The sequence below is a fragment of the Brienomyrus brachyistius genome, chromosome 2 (genome assembly GCF_023856365.1).
Source record: "Brienomyrus brachyistius isolate T26 chromosome 2, BBRACH_0.4, whole genome shotgun sequence".
Lineage (NCBI taxonomy): Eukaryota > Metazoa > Chordata > Actinopteri > Osteoglossiformes > Mormyridae > Brienomyrus > Brienomyrus brachyistius.
Window position 1 is genome coordinate 9240191 of NC_064534.1, and position 22221 is coordinate 9262411.

General features: G+C 46.1%; 1 protein-coding gene across 3 annotated transcripts; it reads right to left on the minus strand.

Annotated features, from left to right (window-relative positions):
- Positions 1-3893: 3893 nt before the first annotated feature.
- fzd10 (frizzled class receptor 10) lies at positions 3894-8162 on the minus strand. Of its 3 annotated transcripts, none has more exons than XM_048994340.1 (2): positions 7918-8162; positions 3894-7048 (listed from the first exon to the last, which is right to left on the minus strand). In XM_048994340.1, the coding sequence occupies exon 2, from the start codon at positions 6464-6466 to the stop codon at positions 4688-4690; it is 1779 nt and encodes a 592-aa protein (XP_048850297.1). In that variant the 5' UTR covers positions 6467-7048; positions 7918-8162; the 3' UTR covers positions 3894-4687. The 3 variants fall into 3 exon arrangements, with proteins under 3 accessions (XP_048850297.1, XP_048850308.1, XP_048850317.1); XM_048994351.1 differs by having other exon boundaries at positions 3894-7580; XM_048994360.1 differs by having other exon boundaries at positions 3894-6497; positions 6800-8162.
- Positions 8163-22221: the final 14059 nt, after the last annotated feature.

Below are 22221 nucleotides of genomic sequence, written 5' to 3' on the forward strand. Positions count from 1 at the left end.
CCGCCCCCTGCCAGCCACCCACAGCCAGTAGGACTGCAGATCCTCTTTGCAGTTTCTTCATATTCGTTGCACATGTAAACACACGCTGCATGGAGGAGGTTCCAGGCTGTGGGGGGGGGGGGGGGCATTTCGCCCTCAGTTAAAATCAAACGGAACGAGAACCAGCAGAGCGGGCCTGCCTGCACCCAGATGTTCGAACTGGGATGGCCTTTCATTTTAATGAACCGAGCTGGGGGGGCGGGACAAGGGGGGGTGGCACACTGTGAGAGTGACGGCAGTAGCAGAGTGCAGCAGAAATGGGTGCCCCCAGAAGGACATGAGTCCCGGGTCTCGTCTCCTAAACCCCCGACTGATCTAGGAACAGTCAGTGCCGGATGCTCTCCCAGAGTAAACTAAAAACACAACACCTCCCATGAAGGTGTCATCGGGGTCGCGTTCAACGAGCTCCGTTACCGTCGCCCCGCTTGTGAGACAGGGAGCGAAAAGGTGCAGACACACTATGGCCTGACGATGCTGAGGGACGCGGAAGAGCCAGCGAGAGTCGTGTCGTATCCAGAGCCTCGTCGTTCGCCCCGGTGCCCCTTGGTCTTACACGGGCCGCTCCTTTGCCGCATGCGGTGTCTGCGGTCGCAGCTCGACTTTGATTCAGCCGCGCCGAGTTCCACACACCCGGCTGTTAAAACACGTCGAGCTGATGTTGGGACTTGAACGCCCCGTGGGGAAGAGTGGAGCCTACGGATAGGACACGCCCCCCCCCCCCCCCAATCCCTGCCGCAATGCTGTAAACACAACACCATTTTGCAAGACCCGCACGAGGCACTAAACTTGGTTTCAAAGCATGAGGGATGAGGATCTTCGTCCGAGTTTGGCTATACGCTAGAATACGATTTTGAGTCTCCTTATTACACTTCGGATATCCTTACACCATTCTGATGTTTTACATAGTGCTCGCAGGGTGTCACACTAGCCTCCAGGGGGCGTTAGGAAACTTTTTCAGTTTCAATTACTGAAAATGAATTGTCAAAGAGCTCAACAAAGTCCCCAGAAAACATTACTGAAATGATTCAATATGCCAGTATTTTATAAATGAGTGGGGATTGTTAAGACAGGGTGCCATGTATGAGTACAGGAATAATGCTAGTTAGGCTTTTAAAAATTCAACACGGAGATCTTCATTTGCCTCATTCCTTGGAACAAGTTTTTCCAATTCGTATAACCAATGAAAGGAATTTTAACACATTTAATATGTGATACGTTTATGGACTCTAACGACTTGAGAAGCCCTATATATAAAGATAAAACTCAGTGTTTAGCAATGAGAATATGAGAGATAAAATCATAATGACTCTGATAATGAATTTAGCAAACATAGCATAGAATTAAAAGATTGTGTTTTACATAGCAACAGATACAAAAATGAAGGACGTAAAAAGACAATTTCCTGCTTTGAGTTTGTAGTTAAGTAAGTCTGTAGTGTATTTGCTGTTGAATGCAAATGATTTTTTTTATAAATTTAAATACGGGTAAATACTTTTCGCAGCTTGAGATGAAGTGTGTATGAACCGTGACGAATAGGGGGCCATTACTGCAGAGGCGGCTGGGAAAGATCGCATTAGTGCGCTGTTTCCGCGCCTCTTTGAACAACTGTCAAACTTCACCATTTGCTGTCGGTGTCTTTAGTGTAATAGCGAGGTGTTTGCAGTGTATGAAAGGTATTTTTCTTTGAAATAAAAGCGCGACTGACAGTGAAACCACGGGCTTTGGAGCGCCTTTTCGGAAACTGGTGAAAACAAGCGTGCAAATATCTGAGCAGCGCAGGTGTTTAACAGCAAAGCCCGAAATCTCGTCCGACCCCACGGGACGGACGTGTACATTAAAGCCGGGCTCCCGCACAAGACTGGGCATGTACTTCCCGAGAGCTTCACAGTCCCACGTCGTATGTATATATAACTTTCCAAGGGCTTAGCCCGCTATACAAAATTACCTTTAGTCACATTTCAAAGGCTGCTTCAAAAAGCACGCCCAAATGCATCTTTAGAAACGTCCAACGACGGCAAAGAAAAGGGAGACAAAATAATAGAAATTTCTTTGTAAGTGTCTCAATCTCAAAGCCAGAGATTCAGAAAAGCACCGTAATCCCTTCGTGAATGAGTGCAGGGAATAAATCCACGGAATAAATCCACGCATACGCCCTGTTTTATTTACTGCAGGTAGCAAAGGCATATGTGCCGTTGCGGGACAATGAGAGTCACCCCGGACATCCTAATATCACTGTGTACCTTGGGTGATGCACAAAAAGTCTGTCTCAGTCACGTTTTTTAACATTTGTGTTCATTACATTATATTAGATTGTGAACAAATGCTGTATATATGATGAAGTTCGCCGGTGTATCATGTCAGTGTATCATTATTATTATTAGCTATATTTGAAAAGAGATCGAAAGGTAAAATAAGTTTTTAAATATTACAAGCCTGTCAAACTACAACGATATGGTCGATTGAGGCACAAAAGAGGCCGCTTTCAAGTTGAGCTCTGATATATGACTATTTACTGCTTTCACCCGTCCAAAAGTTATACTAGACTGTTTAGCAAGAAAAACCAAATCACAATATTTTACTGACTGACCAAGGTTATACTTGGTCTAAAACCAACTGCGGCAAGTACGTTCTGCGAAATAGATTTATGTGAACAAGTCGGTAAATGGTGGCTTTCAACACATTTTCAATCTAGACTTAAATCAAATGCTGCGCATCAAATCAGCGCTGTTTTGAAGTCACAAACACATGGGAAGCCTGGAAATCGAAACGCAACTCCAAAGGCTGAGTTTCCGTATTGTTTATATATGGAACATGGAAGTGAATAGATTAATTTTAATAGCAGTGAAATATGAAAGCCCAGTTCTCAAAAGTGGCCTGTTCTAAAATAACAATAAAAAAATCCGCTTTGTTCATAATCTCTTTGATGTCATCAAACTTTTATTAGTCATCTCCCCTCTCACTAATAAACAAGCTGTTTGAGAGGCAGATGCAGTGCTCCCAGAGAGGTGCCCCCACCCCCTACACACACTGAACAATTAAACGCAGCTTTCGGTGATTCGGTCTGCTGTGATCCCGTGTGCGTGCCCTTTTCTGCCTCAAGAGAACTGTGCCCTTACATACACTGACACACAAGCACAAGGACATATACTTTCTCAAACAGGCGCAAGCACAATGGGGACGCCTTTAGACACACAAGCCCCCATCTCCACGACACACCCGCTTTGAACTCTGGCACAGAGGCTCGGGCACACGCATTCGCAAGCGCGCACACGCAGGCACATGCATGCACTCTCGGCGCACCCGATTTCATCCTGCATACTATTTTAAACCGTCCTTCTTCAGAATCGCGTCCCCAAAGCATTTCTCCCTATCGCTTAAGGGAAAAAAAAGAAACAAACAGAAACACGCACTGGGAAAATGACATTTCAGGGCATTTTCACGCTCAACTAGTCACTATTTTTAGGATAACGTCGTGCCTGAAGCTGTTTACGGATTTGTGCTACATTTCCGCTCCTTGTTAAGAACATCAATTTCTCATGATCTATACTGGTTAAGCTGTTTAACAAAGCATCTTAAAGGTTAATGCCACATTTAAAAAATGTGTTAAGTATGTCCTCCTGTTTTTTAAGGACATTTAAAATATTTTACTCCAATATTTCTTGTTATTGAAATAAATGCTCTTCTCGCTTTGTGTTACACGATACTGTCAGCCAGCAAACGGATTAATACATTACATTTAAATATATAAAAATATTCTTAAGCTAATAGGACACGGATTGATATTTGCATTTGGCGCGTAAACGAGCAAAACAACAACAAAAAACGGTCATTCAAGTACCACATTCTTAACACCGTTTAAAACTAGAATGTTTTATTTATTTTCTTTATAAAATAATGAACTTTTGCTTTAGAAATATATACAAATGTTTCATTGTGCTACAAAAGGCACAGGGAAAAAATAAAATACAAAAGCAGAGGAACTGGCCGTACAAATACGTTTTGCCATATATATAGTGCTTGTTGATTTATGGATGGCCAGAGATTCTTTTCTTCCCCACGGGTCGTCCATACACTTTCGGGTCCTTTTCAACTGCAGGCTCTTTCTAAGAATGAGTCCCAGCATGTATGACACTGACTTAATTTCCATTAAAAAGCCAAGGGACGCGTCACTAAAAGGCGTCCGGTCTCACGGGGCCATTCCCCCGCACAGTTTGTGGGATACTCTCATTGTCTTTTTTATCTGCCTCTACAGTACTCGTGTCTCGTTTTTTTATGTAACTAAGGAAAACATCTATTGCACGTCATTTAGCAACCCAGTGGCGCACAGAAGCTGTTCACCCCGTCATCCTCGTCTCGAAACTTCCCCCCCCCCCCACTGTAGTGTTTTTTTTCACTCCGTCAAGTACCGTTTTCAGCGCTGATATCAGTGCTTGACATAAATTGAAATGGGGAAAAAAAGAGTGTTATGTGAACACATTGCATTTTCTTTGTCAATTAAGCTTGCATAAAAAAATAAATATAAACCTTTAACATTTCCTGTCCGCTGTCGATGCGGCTCATGAGTCTGGTTGGTGTTAAGTGTTCGTAGGAGAGAGGGAAAAGTAAACACAAGAGTTTGGGATTTGAGTCAGGGGAGCATGCAGGTCCCTCAGACGCAGGTCGGAGGGGATCCTGCAAGCTCATACTTGGTGCTGTGGCTTTTTACGGGGGGGTGAGGTTTGATGTAGGCCCCGCCACTGCCACCGGTAAACACACTGGCTGGCTTTCTCCTGGCACGCTTCTTCAACTTCCTGCTGAAGACATTCTGCCAGGACTGCAGGGTTTTGGAGGTCCAGATCCACATGCCGCTGGTGATGCCCACCACCAACAGCATGAATATCTTCACCATGAAGATCTCCATGGCTGGGATGGAGCTCTTCATGATGCAGGACTCGGGTTCCAAGCCTCCGTCCTCCACGCACTTCTGCTCGCGGGCCTTGATCTCCCAGTAGCTCATGTTGAGCCTCTCGTAGAAGTAGCAGGCAATGACGCAGGTGGCCGGTACGGTGTAGAGCACAGAGAAGACGCCAATGCGCACCATGAGCTTTTCCAGCTTGTCCGTGTTCTCGCCCTCTGTCTTCATGACCCTGCGGATATGGAAGAGGGCCACGAAACCAGAAAGCAGGAAGGACGTGCCGATGACTAAATAGCATGACAGAGGGATGAGCACAAAGCCTGTGAGGGCCTTCACATCCATGCTGCCCACGTAGCAGACCCCTGTGAGCTCGTCGCCAGCCACCTTCCTCATCACTAGGATCATGATGGTCTTCACGGCCGGTATGGCCCAGGCTGCCAGGTGGAAATAGCTACTGTTGGCCTCAATGGCCTCGTGACCCCACTTCTTCCCTGCAGCCAGGAACCAGGTGAGTGTGAGGACCACCCACCATAGCGAGCTGGCCATGCCGAAGTAGTAGAGGATGAGGAAGACGATGGTGCAACCTGTGCTCTCCAGGCCCTCCTGGATGATGTACTGGACGCCGCTGTCACGGTCACAGGCGATGTTGTGCGCCCCCACGAACAGGCGGATGAGGTAACCCATGGAGTAAACACAGTAGGACATGGACAGGAAGATGATTGGCCTCTCGGGGTAGCGGAAGCGCTGGGGGTCAACCAGGAAGGTGAGGACCGTGAAAGAACTGGACACGAAGCAGAGGATGGACCAGACAGACATCCAGACGAGGGAGAAGCGTTTGTCCGCCTGGCTCCAGTACACATCCACCTGGGGGTAGCAACGAGGCGCACATGACTCGCTCTTCTGCACGTAGTGGAACTTGTCTGGGTTGCTGCATGTCCGGCGACCACTGCTACCAGTGCCAGCTCCACCCCCGCCATCCTTTAGCTGCAGCTCCTGGCCGCCGTTGGGCCGGTGGAGCCGGAAGTCCGGGGCCTGAGTGTGAGGGCCCTTGGGGGACTCGTCGGAGCCATTGCTGGGGGCCTCCATGCATAGGTTGTTGGGGTCGTTCTTGCTGGGCAGCCGGGAACAATCGAGCGAGTCGGGCCAGCGGAAGCTGAACTGCTCCATGATGGGTGAGCAGCGCAGCCGGGCCTGCTCGCACATCACCTTGCAGGCGGGGATGGGCGTGGACACCTGCTCGGTGCACATGGGCGCGTACAGCGAGCACAGGAAGAAGCGCAGGTGACCGTGGCAGCCGTACTCGATCAGCGGCGCAAACTCGTGCAGTTTTATGGCTGCCTCACCCTGGTCCATGTGCCCCATGAGGTTAGGCATCCGCGTCATGTTGTAGCCAATGTCCTTGCACAGCGGGATTTCGATGGGCTGGCACCGCCCGTCATTGGGGCGGTCGGGGTCCATGGAGCTGATGGCGGTGCAGCCAGCAATCACCAAGGTGAGGAGCCATAGCGATCTCGGTGCGGAGGGGCAAGGCATCCCGTCAGCTTTCTCTCATGTAGCACAGCGGCTCAAAACACAAACACAGCAACGTCCGCTTTTAAAATAATTATTATTATCCTCAGATATGCGTTGCGTTTCTTGCAGGCACAACAGCGACTGTGTTCGTGTTCATCTATATGTCCCAGGAGAGCCACGGGGGGTTAAGGGCGAAAGAGATCAAACTCCCAAAACAGTCCATCAAAGTAGCGCAGCGTCCCCCTTTATTCGCCTTATCTGCCGCGTCTGGTAAAAGCACATTAATTCCTGCGGGACTTCGGGGGGGAAAACCGCTCATTCAGACCAGTTTCGTTTAAAAGATCATGCGCTTACCATGTGGGACCATGAAGTGAGATGTGCTCGGACATCCGAGCCTGACGCCGGGAAGGCTCCGATAAAAGTCTCTCTCATTAGGCGGACGATCCGCTCCCCGGGCTGTAGCTTTGGTGCATGGGAGATCGGACTCCGAGGAGCGGCGGGGAAAACGGAGCCTGTCCCAGAGCAGCACGCAAAAACGGACGGAGACTTATCTCTCCCCAAAATCCCGCTATGGTCATACAGTCGGAACGCTGGAAAGCGGTCCTACGAAAAAAAAAATTATAAATAAATTAAAAAAAAACTCACGCAAAGCTTTTAGTCTTTTAGATGCTTGAGCGATTTTTTCTCCATCCCTCTATGCACGTCCGTTTCTTAAATCTTTCTTAGATGTACTGCATCGGGAAACGTTAACTTGTCCCCGGTTACACTCCGCAAGACGACTTGTCGGTTGCGCTGCAGATCTGAGTCTGTCTTCGCCACCGTCCTGGACTAACCTGCCAAATGACCCTCCTTCAAAGACACCTCGTTTGCATAAGAAAGGTAAAACTGACACGGTGATTATTTTCAAATCGTGCGGAACAGCCCGCAGACCTCCTTAAAAAAAACTCGCAGCTTTTTCTTCCTCCCTCATTGTTGATCGCGCTACTCATCGGCCATTTGTCCTCTTTTCCGACTTTTAAAGAAAAGTTTCCAGTGATCACCAAGTGTTAAACTTTAGCGTGTTTCACTCGCAGGTAGGAGCCAAATGTTATCCAAGGCGGCCAAACGGACTGAAAGGCTGATTTATTTTCCTCCTCTGATTCAATTGTTCATTTTCACGGTCCGGGGGTAATAGAAAAAAAAGTTTATTGTTGGGATCCCCGTCTTTCCCACTTCTGTTTAATTATGACAGAACCAAATGAATGAAACGTGAGGTCAAAGTATTATGTATTTGAATGACATATGACTTACAATAAATTAATATTATGAATTCCGTGAAAATATAGGCTATAATGTGGATCATACATTTCAGATGTATGAGTTTCTGTAGACTAGACTGATTTCAAAACGACAGTGCGTGTTATGATATTGCTCATCGTGCAATCAATAAATCAAGTATTAAAAAAAGCTTAAAAATTGTTAAATATTCAAACCTGATTTGCAGGAGAGTCTTTGAAGTGCTTCTGAGTGGGTAATTACACAGGATACTGCTTTGCCGATGTGTTTCATTCCCCGAGTCAAAAAAAGTCGGAAAAAATAACGGTTGGGCGGGGCAACATTTTAAAAGAGCAATCTCTCGTCTAAGAGCTCTTGGGAGTTCGCCAGCTTAGTTTAAGCTCTTAGGATTTCCTTTTCTGTAAAATAAAAGCAGCAAAATTAGATCCTCATCCTGTCCTTTGATTTTCCCCCCTTTTTTGCAGTAGATTTTTTGTTGCTGGCTGTATTGATGCAAGATTGAGATATATATATATATATATTTTTTTTTTTTTGCTTTTAATATTTTCTTTTATAAAATATCAGAAAATATTAATCCCAGTCTAATTGCTAAGGCTGTTCCCTATGCATACGCCTTTGTGGTGAATGGTTACACTCAATCAGCGGAGTCCCCTGTTAATTATGGTTAAAAAAAAAAAAACCCGCTGTCTTCTGTCACGCGGCTGAAAATGTCACCCTTTCTTTTGAAACAGACGGATTCTTGTTTTAGCCTCTCCCTGTGAGACTTACACACTCCTCAGCTGCGAGGAGTGACTCACCATGCGTATTTACCGTTTCCTCCAATATTAATCCGCTAAGCACTTTACATATATCACATTACTCTTCAAAGCTGCGATTTGTTCAGCCTGTAATTTCACCACAATTAAATCCGCCTAGAGTCGGTAGAGACACTATCGGCCCTTGCAGTAACACCGCACCAGGCACTCTGCCGCTGTGCCGATCCTGGAGGGTTGGGTGGGGGGTCCTTACCTGTTTGCAACAGGGAATCCTAGACCCAAAATACTGTTTTGTGTTCATCCAACACAATTTTAACTTATACAGTGCTACGTGAATCTCAAATTTTTTGTAGCGTTAGTTGAACCAGACCCCAGACAGAAGGTTGTTGATTTGAATCCTGGCTTCTGCAAAATGACCTTTTGTAGAATGTCTAGCTGTGTAAAGGTTAAAATTATAATTATGGTCCAGAAAGACTGTTAAATCAAGATTTTCAATTTGTGATGTTTTTGTAATACCCCACAACCCCGACCAGGATAAGAAATGAGAAGATTTATTCACTGATATTTCTTGAAAAGCAGCATAATCTGTATGGTTGGTGTAGTCATGAATAAAATTTTTTGTTTTTCAAATGAGAGGTGTTTTGTGGCATGCGTTATTAGTGGATGATTTGTATAACCTAGTAGTCTAGGTTATATAACTGGTCATTTCAGTTCAGATGGTAGATGGTCATTTCAGTTCATTTCAGGCTAACTGATAAGGCCTCATCTACTGCTGCTGTCAATACTGATTTCTCTGCCTTATACACCCCTGCCTCTTAGACACCAATGCCTCTTATACTTATATACCCCAGCCTCTTATACTTATACACCCCAGCCTCTTATACTCGTACACCCCTGCCTCTTAGACACCAATGCCTCTTATACTTATACACCCCTGCCTCTAATACTTATATACCCCAGGCTCTTATACTCGTACTCCCCTGCCTCTTATACTTATACACCACTGCCTCTTATACTTATTCACCCCTGCCTCTTATACTTATTCACCCCTGCCTCTTATACTTATATACCACTGCCTCTTATACTCGTACACCCCTTGCCTCTTATACTTATACACCACTGCCTCTTATACTTATTCACCCCTGCCTCTTATACTTATACACCACTGCCTCTTATATGTATTCTCCCCTGCCTCTTAAACATCCCTGCCTCACATACTTACTTACCCCTGCCTCATACTTATGCAACCCTGCCTCTTATACTTATATACCCCTGCCTTATTCCAAACAAATGCTGTAATGCTAATTAGCATGATAGCTATTCCATGTGCCTCAGTTTAGATGTCTCCAGTGTGGGGCTAGGGCATAGCTAGATGTTCAGGGCTGATTCCCCAGCCTTTGGGTGACTTGTTTTGGTTTTTGGGCTGGAGTACAAAGATATTTTTGAGGGGACAGAGTGGTAAACAGGAAGCACTTCTGGCCTGGCGTGGTCCAAGATGTGCTGTCACACTGCTGACATGACTATGGGTTCCACCAGCGCACAGAGAAAGGCTTTTCAGTGCCCAGTGGTCGAGGCCTTGTCTCAGCCTGGTGAAGATGTGTCACCTTGCTTATGCACTCTCTCTCTCTCTCTCTGTGTCTCTCTCTCTCTCTCTCTCTCTCTCTCTCTCTCTCTCTGCTTTCTGAAGGCTCTGGGATGATGAGGGTGCTTCCACACAGTTTCCTCGTATGCCCTGGGGGGTAAAGAGCAGGCAGGTGGGGTCGGTGCTTCCAGTGCCTTTGCATAACTGCCGACTTCTGTGTGATTAATATGTTTGTCTTTGTGAAGTGAGCAGCGCCGGGGCCGTGTTTGCGGGTTCCAGGTCTGTCACATCCAGTGCAGCAGATGGTGTCCTGACCCACACACACATTTGTTTTCTTCTTTTCTGTCCCTTTCAATGGGAAGCTGATATACTGAGGTTTGGATTTATCAGCCTACTGGCCTTATCTCTCTCTCACTCTCTCTCACTCTTTCTCTCTCTCTCTCTCTCTCTCTCTGATATCTGCTATTTGCATTGAAAAAGTCAGACCCACCAAGTGAAACAGGGTCATACTATGTGTCTGACTGAGAACATGTTCATGTTCATGAGGTCCATCTGTTCCTCTTCCTGGTCAAAAAGCCACGTACTGGGATTTTTCCACATTCCACATTCAAGCTCGCAACTGTCCAGATCGCATTTGGGAATGTCCCAGCGGTGCCCCCTGCTCCTCCCCACAGGTAGATAGAACCGGCCCCCATGAAGCAGCCTGTGATGTGAGCTTCAGATTATCTCCCTTGGGCTGTGCTCTGCTGTGGCTCTGCAAGTAATATCACAGGCCACACTTCCTCGATTTGCCTCGTAAAAGCCCCCCCCCTTGGGATGATTTATCCCCCCCCTGCTGGCTGGGCTCCTCACAGATGCCGAAACAGGGATCGTGGGTAAACGGAATGCTTTTAGCACGTTTTTACGACTCGAGCCAAATCGCTCCACCAAACATTCCCAAGGTGTGGCTCGATAGGAGAGCAGGTCTGCAGCGATGCAGGGGTGCATTATCTGCAATGTCTCTCAAAAACGTCACATAAGAGGTTGCCGCTTCAGGCCCCCCAGAGAGGTTACTGTGATATTTTAACTTCAATTTAAGAAGACCACTCACAAGCATAACTAGGTAAAAATGCAGAATTATTGTTTCTTTGGATAAGCATGATTGAAACTCAGGTTAACATCCAAGTATTAAATGAGTCTGCAGAAGGCTTCACCCTTCACTGTCACAAAACTTAAATGTCTTCAGGACTCGGTGAACAACTACCCCTCTCCCCCCCACTACTTCCTTAACAATAGTTCCTTCCTGTAACACAGGCTATTTACAGTCTTCAAAAGTGCGACTGCAGATGGATCGTCCCAATGCTGACGCAGTAGAGGGGTGCTGGGCTGGTGTGGAAGCCATTGACTCTCACCATTCCTTCCGCGAATCCATAGTGCTTACTACTCCCCACCCGCCACACCCCATTGTCCAATCACTCCCTGGCTTTTAGGAAACTCCGCCTGACACCTTTAAACACCACACACCCGCCCCCATTATCAGCCTGATTGCTCGTTTAATAAAATGTGCAGAATAATATTGTCACTCTGTCTAATAAAAATACCCAGGCTGTTAGATGTTCCGCCCGAATGCCTTTGTTCTAGTTTCCTGCCTTCGACTTTTTTCCCATCTCTCCCTTCCACTCTTTTTACGGTTGTTTTGCTGGTCGTGATGATCTCTCTTTGAAAAGGAGAAGAAAGAGCAGAAATCATTGCAGCTCAATCTTTAGCATCACTGGCCTCTGTAGCTACTACTGTCTCTTTTATCTGTTTTTTTCTGCCCCCCCCCCCCCCATTTATCACACACCCCCACCTTTGTCCCCCTACCCACCCAGACACACACTCACACACACACAAATCAACTTTATCTCATCTTTCCAACCACAACAACAACGCTATAAATGGAGGGGGTGGGGGTTGCGGGGGGAGGGGGACTGCGCCATCTCTGAGAAATCAGCAACTGTGAGATAATTCTGTAACTAATAAAGTGAAAGGGACCCTTTGATGGCTCGAACTGAAAAGATATTTTATTTTTGTGTGTGGGATTTGAGATGTGCGGCTCTATGGAGCCCGTCGGCTCCCCCGCTGTTCGGCTCTGGCTGGAAGCTGGCCCCCTCTGGTTAATGTTATGGAGAATCGCAGGAATTTTATGGCTGTCTTCTCCCTCAGCCCTCTTTTTTCTTTTGTTCCCCTTTGAAGAATGACTTTAGACATTTTATTTACATATTTAACCATGGATGAAAGAAAAGAGGGATGAAGAAGGAAAAGCACCCAGAGCCCTTGTGGGAATTTTGATAAGTTTAAATTAATGGAAATCTTATTAGCTATTTTCCAAAGCATTTTTCTTAAGCCCGTGTTTTCTGTTTGCTAAATTTTTATTATTATAATTTTTTAAAATGTGTTTAAAGATGGACGTCAAAGTGAGTAAAGACAATGGAGATCATTGTGTAAAGGGGTCCTTTATCCTGCCAGTTTTGAAACTCACCCACATTGGGGCGTCTTTTTCCAAGGGTGTGGGCTGCACCGAACGATTCCCCCCCCCCCCCCCCCAGAAAATGGATCCGGCGTTCTCACAGCAGAGCACATGCCACAATTGCCGCGTCTCAGGCTGCAACAACCGACCACATGGAATGGACTGCTGGAGGAGAGGGCTCCACTCACACTTACAGATGACGGGATGAAAAGGGACGGTCAGTGGGGGGAGGGGGGTCAGCGGGGGTGGGGGGTGCATTTCGGGGACGTATTTGCATTGTTGGTGAAAAAATAAAAGGGCACGTCGACTGAACGGACGGGGCGGGGCGGAGCTATAATCTACTTACAGGAGAGACTCCCTCTGTGACTCAATCATGACCCTCAATGACAAGAAACAACACGCTCGGCTGGGGGCCAGTGTGTTTATACAGATGCGTCCCGCCTCGGCCGGGGCCCCCGCTCCGGCCCCCGCTTTGGCTTATTTAGTCATTTCCCACTGATCATTTGTCAGGGAAATCAGGGGCGATTGGGCTCGGCGATAGCAACACTGTGCATTAGAAGACTCGTTTGTTGCCATTTCTGCTTGTTTCTCGGCCGGCCCAGAGAGCGGTCAGGACGAGTGGGGCGGTTCTGATCACATCCCCGTCGGGCCAATTAAAGCCAGATTTCAAAAACAGGTTTTGGGGGGGAGTTTGATGGGAGGAGTCACAAAAGGGGCGGCACAAACCACCTCTGAGACCATCAGGTGGGGAACACCCACCACGCGATGTGACCATGGCGACCGGGGACATGGAAACCCCGATGTCCGCACCCCCCAGGGCCGTGGTCGGGCATAGCTGTCTGCCAGCAGCGACTCTGAGTCCTGTCACTTAAAAAAAAAAAAATCACCGGTTTTAGCAAACGGTCCGGCAGTTTGAGGAAATGCATATGAACATCCGTGTGAATTATTTAGGGGGGCCTTGCAACATCAAAGACTCCAGTATCCTCGGCACATAAGGTTTTAACAGTTCAATAAAAAATAATTTATTAATAAGTACTAATTGTCTGCTGGTCTGCTTTCTTTCTCATATGACGAAAAAATTGAAGAGAGTGAAATTTAATCCCGGTAACTTTAAAGCCAGAGACCTTTCATGAATGACGTGCGATAGGTACAGGCAAACGAACCCAACACCTGCTGGGGTTGCAGGGGCATCACAGCATCTCCCTGACACTATGAGGTGCCCGCTTTGCAGATCGAGCCAGATCGCAAGCGTGGTGCTTCCTGTAAATGCATAAGATTAGATTAGATTAGATTAGATTAGATTTATTGATCCCAGAGGGAAACCCTTGAGAACAGGTGAACATTCATATACTGCAAAACAAGCAAAGTGCAAAGACAATACACACAGTGCAAAGTAAACAGTGCAAACAAGTTAAAAAGTATACAGAAGCTAAAGACAGTCATGAAAAAGCTAAATATTCTGCAATATTCATGAAATAATAAATGGGGATGGTAACGTGCAATTAGAAACAGACAGTATCAGACTTGTTCTATTGCACAAATGTTACTTGGGATAAAGCCATCTTCTGACTGTTCGCCAAAAAGCAGGGCCACACCCCAGACAAAATTCTCAAAAGTCCAACAAAAGATGGCCGACATTCCACTATCAAGCCCCAGGTTTTCTCAGGGCAGTTGTGTTGGATGCGCGGTACTCGGTCTACGTGCATCACTCCAGATACATAAATAATCCCTCCTATGCAGACCAATCACTCTAGACTCATAACTCTGAAACTGCACCTATTTATTTATTGCATATTCTGCTTCCATAAGAATGTGCGCAATGTTTCTCCATTGCTTAGGTGGTGAAATGTATTTCTTGTCTTATCTTAATGTCCGTGTCTTAAAATTACATGTGTCTGTATTTCAGAATTTATATTATATTTCTTATTTTCTCATGGGCACCGTGACCAGTGAGAACAACCCCATGTATCATGTATCTGAAGCTGACAATAACTGATACTTTGACTTTTGACTTTGGCTATTTAGCGCGGAGAGGTGTCTCTTCACGTGGGGAGAGGAGACTGAGACTGAGTCTTGGATGATGGCAATCAACCTGCATTGTAAATTCGAGTCTGGAGGGGTCATTCAAGGCTCTAGGTGCGGAAGAATGAGATGAGAGGGTCTCCTTTGTTTGGTGCATATTAAATGATTGGGAGTTTTTCTTTCTGTACTAGATTTATTATAGTGAAGAGAGAAAAGGAAGGACAGATGGGAAGGAGAAAACAAGCATTGTCCACCAGTGGAAGGGTACATTTATTGAAATATTACCCAGGGTGCTTGTGGGGGCGCTTCAGTGTGAATAGCAAATCAGGAAGGACTCTCTCTAATTCCCCTTTGAGTGGCCGGCCTTGGATCACGGCGTCTGGGGGGGAGACTTCCCACTGGCTCTGGCTACAGAGGCGCCATTCCCACAGTCCTCCCCCGCCCCCACCGGCGTGGCCCAGTCACGCTCAGAGGCACCCTCCAACCAAATTAGATTAGGCCCCCTGCCTTTCTCCACAGCCCAGCACTGGCCTTTTCTGTGCCAGTGCCATTCCTCAGGGCCTCGGTGACAAGGCAGAGGAAGGGAGACCGTGCAACCTGCAGGAGATGGGGGGTGGGGCAGAGGGTCATTTTAAAATGAAAACAGTCTGATTAATCAAGAGAAATTTCATAATTTAACCCCCCCCCCTCCTCTCCCAAGTCAACCCTGTTGTCACGGTGATGGACAGTCTACAGAGAAGGGCCGGATAGGACCCTGTGAGAACGGGACCAGCTGTGCCGCATGTCAGGCTGCTGCTTTCCCCTGGCTATATGGGAATGTCTTTATATGGGGCCGTCAATCAAGGCGGAAGACCCCGCCCTCCTGCCAGACCCCTGATGCTCCTACAGACAGTGGCCCGCCCTACTGGCCCGCTGGGGCTGTGACTGCGCACTCACCCCGATTGCTGTTAAACTCCACACCTCGCCCCCATGGAGGGAGCAGAACTGCATCTGTGTACCTTCTTATATTTTGCATATATCTGTCCCTAAAGCCAGCATTTTATAAATTAATGCCTTTTTTTAATCTCTAGGTTAAAAAAACAAAAGGACAAAAGAAAAACAACAGGGATTCACATCAAATATATCCTCGCATCTGTAAAAAAAAAAAAAAAAAAAACCTTTTTAAGCTCCAAAGTCACTTACCAGCCTTCAAGGTGGAAGATTGGGGTTCAAATCTCTCGGAGAGTTCATCCCACAGAAGATCGACACAGTACTGCATAACAGGTAGCAGGTGGGATGGTGGTTAAGGACACAGGCTTCAAGCCTTGAGATTGTTAGGCTTTGAAGATGCTCCCTCTTGCATTACCCTTAAGCAAGCCACTTAACCTGAAATGCTTCAGTAAATTATCCAGCTGTAGAGCCCCCAAGTCGCTCTAGACAGAAGCATCAGTTAAGGACTGAAATAGCTATGTTTCATTAGCTCAGTGGACATGCTTACACAGCTGCTGTACTTGTCAGTCCAAGCCGTTCAGGTTAAGCACCTTGTCAAAGGGTGTAACAGCTGTTCCCCTCAGGGAATCTGTAACCAAAGAGTTTCGAAGTCGGGTCCAGATCCTCACCTGACATGCTGATGCTGGGAAAGTGTCTGCACGGTTGCTGCGTGTGAGTGCTGAAACCGCAAAACATGCTCCATTAGTCCCTGGTAGCTAATGCGCAACAATACATTTATCTGTGTAGCAAACGCTGTTGTTGAAAGCAAGGCACACGCAAGGTAGAGAGTGCAGTACAAGCATATGACTGTCAGGCAGCCGACTAGATGCGAGTGCAGCCAGGCCGAGCTTCCAGTGAATGTCCATCATTTGCAAGTTTGCATCAAAGCACAAGCTTCACAATATGTGACAAAAACACTGTGAGAATCTAATGAGAGAGATATTCAGGATCCGGAATATATAAAAATACTGGATACGCAAGCGACCAACCAAGGGACCAAAGATGAAGACAACAAGCCAGCGTTTGGATGAGCTATTTCAGGTGTTCCCAGAATAGATGGGTCTTGAGGTGTTTCTTGAAGGTTGACAGGGATCCTGATGAGTAGATTTTGATGTCCATAGAGCAGGTGGTCACCAACAAAGTCGTTACATCCACCGCAACCCAAGAAGTAACTGATCGATACACCATTCTGCAGGTATCAACGTCTGCTCTCTTAAAGCTTTTCCCGTTTGCCTTGTTCGTTCTGTATTGCATCTTCCATTGTGTCTACTTGAATAACCTGTTTGTTGTTCACGTTTATTATTCAAAAATATATATATTTATTTACCAAAAGCCTTAACTGAAATGCTTATTTAAACATTTAGTGACTGATATCTATCTGCCAGCTTCCAAATACTAAGTCAGTAGGAGGGACTGAAATCTGCTTGTGAGTATTTTCCTGCCATATGTCCTGTGCTGTCTGGAATAGTGATTGATTTCACTTCAACCCGTCAAAACTGACGCGTTATTTATTGGTACTGCTTTGGAAAATTGCCAGATTAGTTAGCTATTCCTTTAAGTCATACCTGTATGGATTGTTGCTTGGTTGTTTTAAACGGTGCTGTAAAAAAAGAACAGCGAAAACATTCACTTGAATTCAATGAAAATTTAACGATAGAATTGATTCTACCAGACAACAGACATTTTAACATGTAAGGCTAATGGCCTAGTAACTTCACTGTAACACTGGACTAATAGCGCCCGTTGCAGGCAGATGGACACTGGAGCCGAAATGCAGGAAGATCTAAGCCATGTTCACGAATCCCAATTGACATGTTATATAGCAGAAGCTCTTGAAGTCCATCCCTAGGCTTTCTCTGCTGCCTTTTTTTTGTCACAGTAGAGATGCAGTTGAGCTTGTTTTGTAGTGAACTTCGCCTGAGCTCTATATACACAACTTTATCTGCTGATGAAATGAGGACATCAGTAGCTCTTTGAAGTTCAGTTGAACATGTCTCTGCGTCATGGCCTAAAGTGGCATCTCCCAGAATGGATCCGGGCCAAAACCTACTGACTTTGTTATCTTTTACCGTAACGTAGCGTTGCCTAATTTCTGGTCATACGTGTAGTTTTCACTCATCGGTTCAAACTAGTTGCTGTAGACTGCAATTAATTGTTTGGAGAAGAGCTGTCAGTGTTTAATAATCCAGTCCTTACCTCTCCCTATTTTTGTGGATGGGTTACTAAACGCTATACTGCAATTAACAGGGCCTTCAGTTCACAGAATCTCCCTGCCTCGTACTCTGAGGTGGCCTGCCTTTAGAAACTGAGGTGGCCTGCCTTCAGACTCTCTGCAGTCCTGTACTGAGTACGTGGGTGGGAGGAATATATGATCCCTAAACACATCCCAGTGATGGTATTTCAGACCGTATTCGAAACGAGTGCTTAGTTCAGCACCTGCAAAAAGACTTTAAAAAACAAATTTTCCTGAAGTTAGCAGTCTGTCCCAGAGTTTAACAGGTTATCTTTGTGAGTCTTTGGGTTGCAATGAATAGGAGATTACACCTAATACATAAATACAAAAATACTTATTACCTGTATTGGCAAGTTCACTTTGCTGTTCAAATCTTATATCACGTGCATTCAGTTAGTCTGCATTGGATTATTATCTAGTGACTGCTCTGTTAATGAAGTCTAATCTATCAGTCCTTCTTTTTAATCAACTGCTTCCTTTACAGAAATCCCTGAGACAGACAAACCTAAATGATCCAGTCCTGTAAATTTGTAATGCAGAATGCCACATGCATACGAGCGTCAGTTATGCAGTTAAGTATGTGTAAGAAGCAGTGGGGAATCTTTCCTGAGAGCCACAAAGTGTCAGATCTCTGTAAAGTATCTAAAGTGGACCGTTTTCCAGCTGTTGGGGCCTTGGTGTTAATGACTTTGTTCCTCTGGCTCCTGAGTGCTTCCTCTTGTCATTTTATGGCCACTGTCAGAAGGACATTCTATCACTAAGCTCACAGATACTCCTCCATATTCATGACTGTCACCCCCCTGGGTTTGTGTAGTGAGCACCAGCGGACGGGCTGAGGAGCCTCCTGACTTTGGACCCACAAAGGTTTTTACCCCCCAGTAATGCTCTATATGAATAAATTTGATTGAATTGAACCGTTTTCCACATGATAAACAAAAATGCAGATCATGTGCTACAGTTCAGAAGAATAATTTTAAAGTAATTTTGGTAACAATTTACTAAAAGCAGCCATCATGCATTGATAAAGTATTATAAACACAGTTATAATTATTTATAAATAAATAAATAAATAATCTATAATACACTATAAATATGGCTATAATATGTTATGCCTTTTTATAAATGGTTATAGCCGTTTTTATAATGCTTTATGAATGCATTCTAATGCCTTATGAAGGTATCTATATTGCATTATTCATGAGTGCTTTAAATACAGTGCTACCATCCATCCCTCCATTTTCCAAACCGCTTATCCTACTGGGTCGTGGGGGGTCCGGAGCCTATCCCGGAAGCAATGGGCACGAGGCAGGGAACAACCCAGGATGGGGGGCCAGCCCATCGCAGGGCACACTCACACACCATGCATTCACACATGCACACCTATGGGCAATTTAGCAACTCCAATTAGCCTCAGCATGTTTTTGGAATGTGGGGGGAAACCGGAGTACCCGGAGGAAACCCCACGACGATATGGGGAGAACATGCAGACTCCACACACATGTGACCCAGGCAGAGACTCGAACCCGGGTCCCAGAGTGCTAACCACTGCACCACCATGCCGCCCCCTACAGTGCTACCATAATTTTTTATTTAAAATGAAAGCTCTCGTGAACTTTCATTAAAAGGATGAGAAGAGCACTTAGTATGAAGGACAGTGTAATGGTCTAAAACTCTAGCTCTTCCTCAAGATGTGTAAACATCTCCCACGTTTACCACCCAGTGACATGCCTTTGCAGCTCTTTGGATCATCCTCTCCCCCGGGATGTTTCCTAACCCTGCTTGACTGATTCCCTTTTCGTGGATAATGGAGTCTAAAATGGAAGGTTCTTTGCCACTGATGTGTATCTCGGGTCCCGAAGCACGAACTCCAGACCAAGGTTTTGCTTCTACCAACCAGGTGAGTAACGCTGTGATTCTTTACGCTCAACTGGTTGGTAGAGAAAAATCTTGGTCTGGATTTATTGCATCTGGAGCTGAAATTCCCAGCACTGCCTATTGCTCTTCAGGATTTACAACATGTTGAAAGATTCCCAGGATGACTGAACTGAAGCAACAATTAGCAGGAGAAGTGACTGTTTCATCGTGAATGTGACCATTGTCTTGTCTTAACTTTGTGTGTATCTGCAGTTTGTGTGTGAGTCACTGACAACTGGAGACAGATTTCCTGCATGTGTAGGTACAAGTTAGCCAAAAGGTACAAATTAGCCAAATTAACCTCATTCTGATTGTAAATTTATCATCGACACAACCAAGCAGAAGTCAGTACACCTAATAGCTGAAACCCAACCGACGAATCCATACGTTACTTCGGCAGGTGAACGTGTACAGTGGATGAACATTGTTGTTTTTCCACCACCGTCCTGCCTTGGCTAAATGGAACAGAAGATCGATGGATGGATGGAATATGAACACCCCGATGGCCCCTGGCTCTGTGCATGTGCCGTTATCTCCCCTCCTTTGTACAGGTTTCCTCTGCGTACTCCAGTTCCTCCCACAATCCAAAAACATATGGCTAGGCTTGATTGTGTGGGCGTGAGCTCCGTGACGGGCTGGCATCCTGTCCAGGGTGTTTCCCGGCTTCGTAGCCTGTGCTGAGACCCAGTCTGGGATAAGCGCTATGGCAGATCGATGAATAAACGTCCTACTGTAATACTTGCCTGAAATAATCTTGGTCGAGCAGGCGATGCTGTTCCCAACCCAGTTATGTATCCCTGCGGAGTAAAACACCCAGCCGTAATGGAAGGCTACGTACGTCTTGTTCTGCTAAGCAGCTGATTAAACCCACTTATGTAAATAATACATAATCCATTAATGCAGAGATTGAATTGGGCCAGACCCTCGTGCTACGCCTTTCACGTGTTATAAACAATGCTAGTCTAACTCTCAGGTAGTATCTTTGTGTGACGTGAGCCTTCCACTGCAGAGACAAGGTTCTGCTACATTCTGGTCCATTCGGCTCTGGTCGGCTGCATCCCCCCCCCCCCCCAAGACTCCCCTGCAGGACACCCCGGCAGCAGATTCGAGCCCCCCTCCCTGGTTTTTCTCCAGCATGTTTGGGCATTTGGAGCATGGTGCCTTCAAAAGGGAGACCAGAGAGGGTGGAGAGGGAGTAGATTAAAAGGAAGTGATTTAGCTGACACCAATGCTAAGCTGCTGTCAACTTAGCCTTGGTCTGAGCGGCGTGTGATATGTCTTCGGGGGGGGGGGGGGGGGGGGGGGGTCGCTCGGAGCATAGCACAAGGTCAGCGCCGAGCCGAAAACCCCTGAGTCTGAGAACCATTACAAAAATGTGACGTTCTGAGACGAAAGAGAATGCTGGAGGTCATCAGTTTTATATTGTGAACTATCACCGCAGTCTGTGCGTTTGCTGTTACTTGTGGTCATAACTGTACTCATCCAGCCATTTCCCGTAACCGCTTATCTGGTACGAGGCCTTGGTGAGCTTGGAGCTCGTCGTAGGAAGCACAGGGCAGTAGGCAGGGGACGCCCTGGATGGGCCATCAGCCCCTCACAGGGCACACACACAATGGGCAATTTAGAGATGCCAAAATATCAGACCATGTGCTTTTAGGCTGTGGGAAAAAACCCATCAGAATAGAGGAAAAATATGCAAACTCTACACATACAGGGGTGGGACTCGCATCCCCGAAGCTGGCTGTGGTACATTCCCACATTGTTACTATGCTGCCAGCTGTACCCTCTCTAGTGGTGCTTTTCCCCTGCCACCAAGAACTGAGCTGTTATCAAGCTTTACCCAAGCTGTGCCCGAGCCGTACCGCTTAGATGGGCGGCTGAAAGCGTGACCAAACCAAACTGGTTGCATCACCATCATCTGATTGGTGATTTGTGTTGATATGCATAAATTATCTGAAAGAAAGAAGCATATACCTATATATTATTCAGTATTATATGTATCGCACATTGCTTCCGTGATAACTTGGAATTTCCAGCCTTCTACGTAAAAAAGCACTAGAGAACAGCTGAACAGAATTGCTTCGTAATGAAAATTTACACAAGCAAATGCTAATTCTGCTACCATGTGATGCTAACATAACATGGTGATTCTCATAGACGTGCTACCAGAAATTAGCATATAGTAAATCATTGTACACCGTGGTGAACAGTAAATAAGATTCTCTTTGGCTTTACTTCACTGTAGCTCTCCAAACCTAGGAACACTTTTACCGAAAACTGAAGCGAATTGCTACTAACTAGCGTCTCTTTGTGGTACGGGTTGGGTCCGGCCTGGTTCCTGTGTGTCAGTGGAAAAGCGTCATAAATGATTAGGTTGGAGCTGCGGTCACATGGTACAAAGGCTGCCTTGTTTTTGTTTACGCATCGGTCCATGTTCACCCCTCCTCCCCTCACACATGCCCCTCCGAGGTCCGACCCAGGCCCAGATTCCCACAGAGAGTCCCGGCACAGGGCGGTATTGCTAGGCGCCCACGTGTG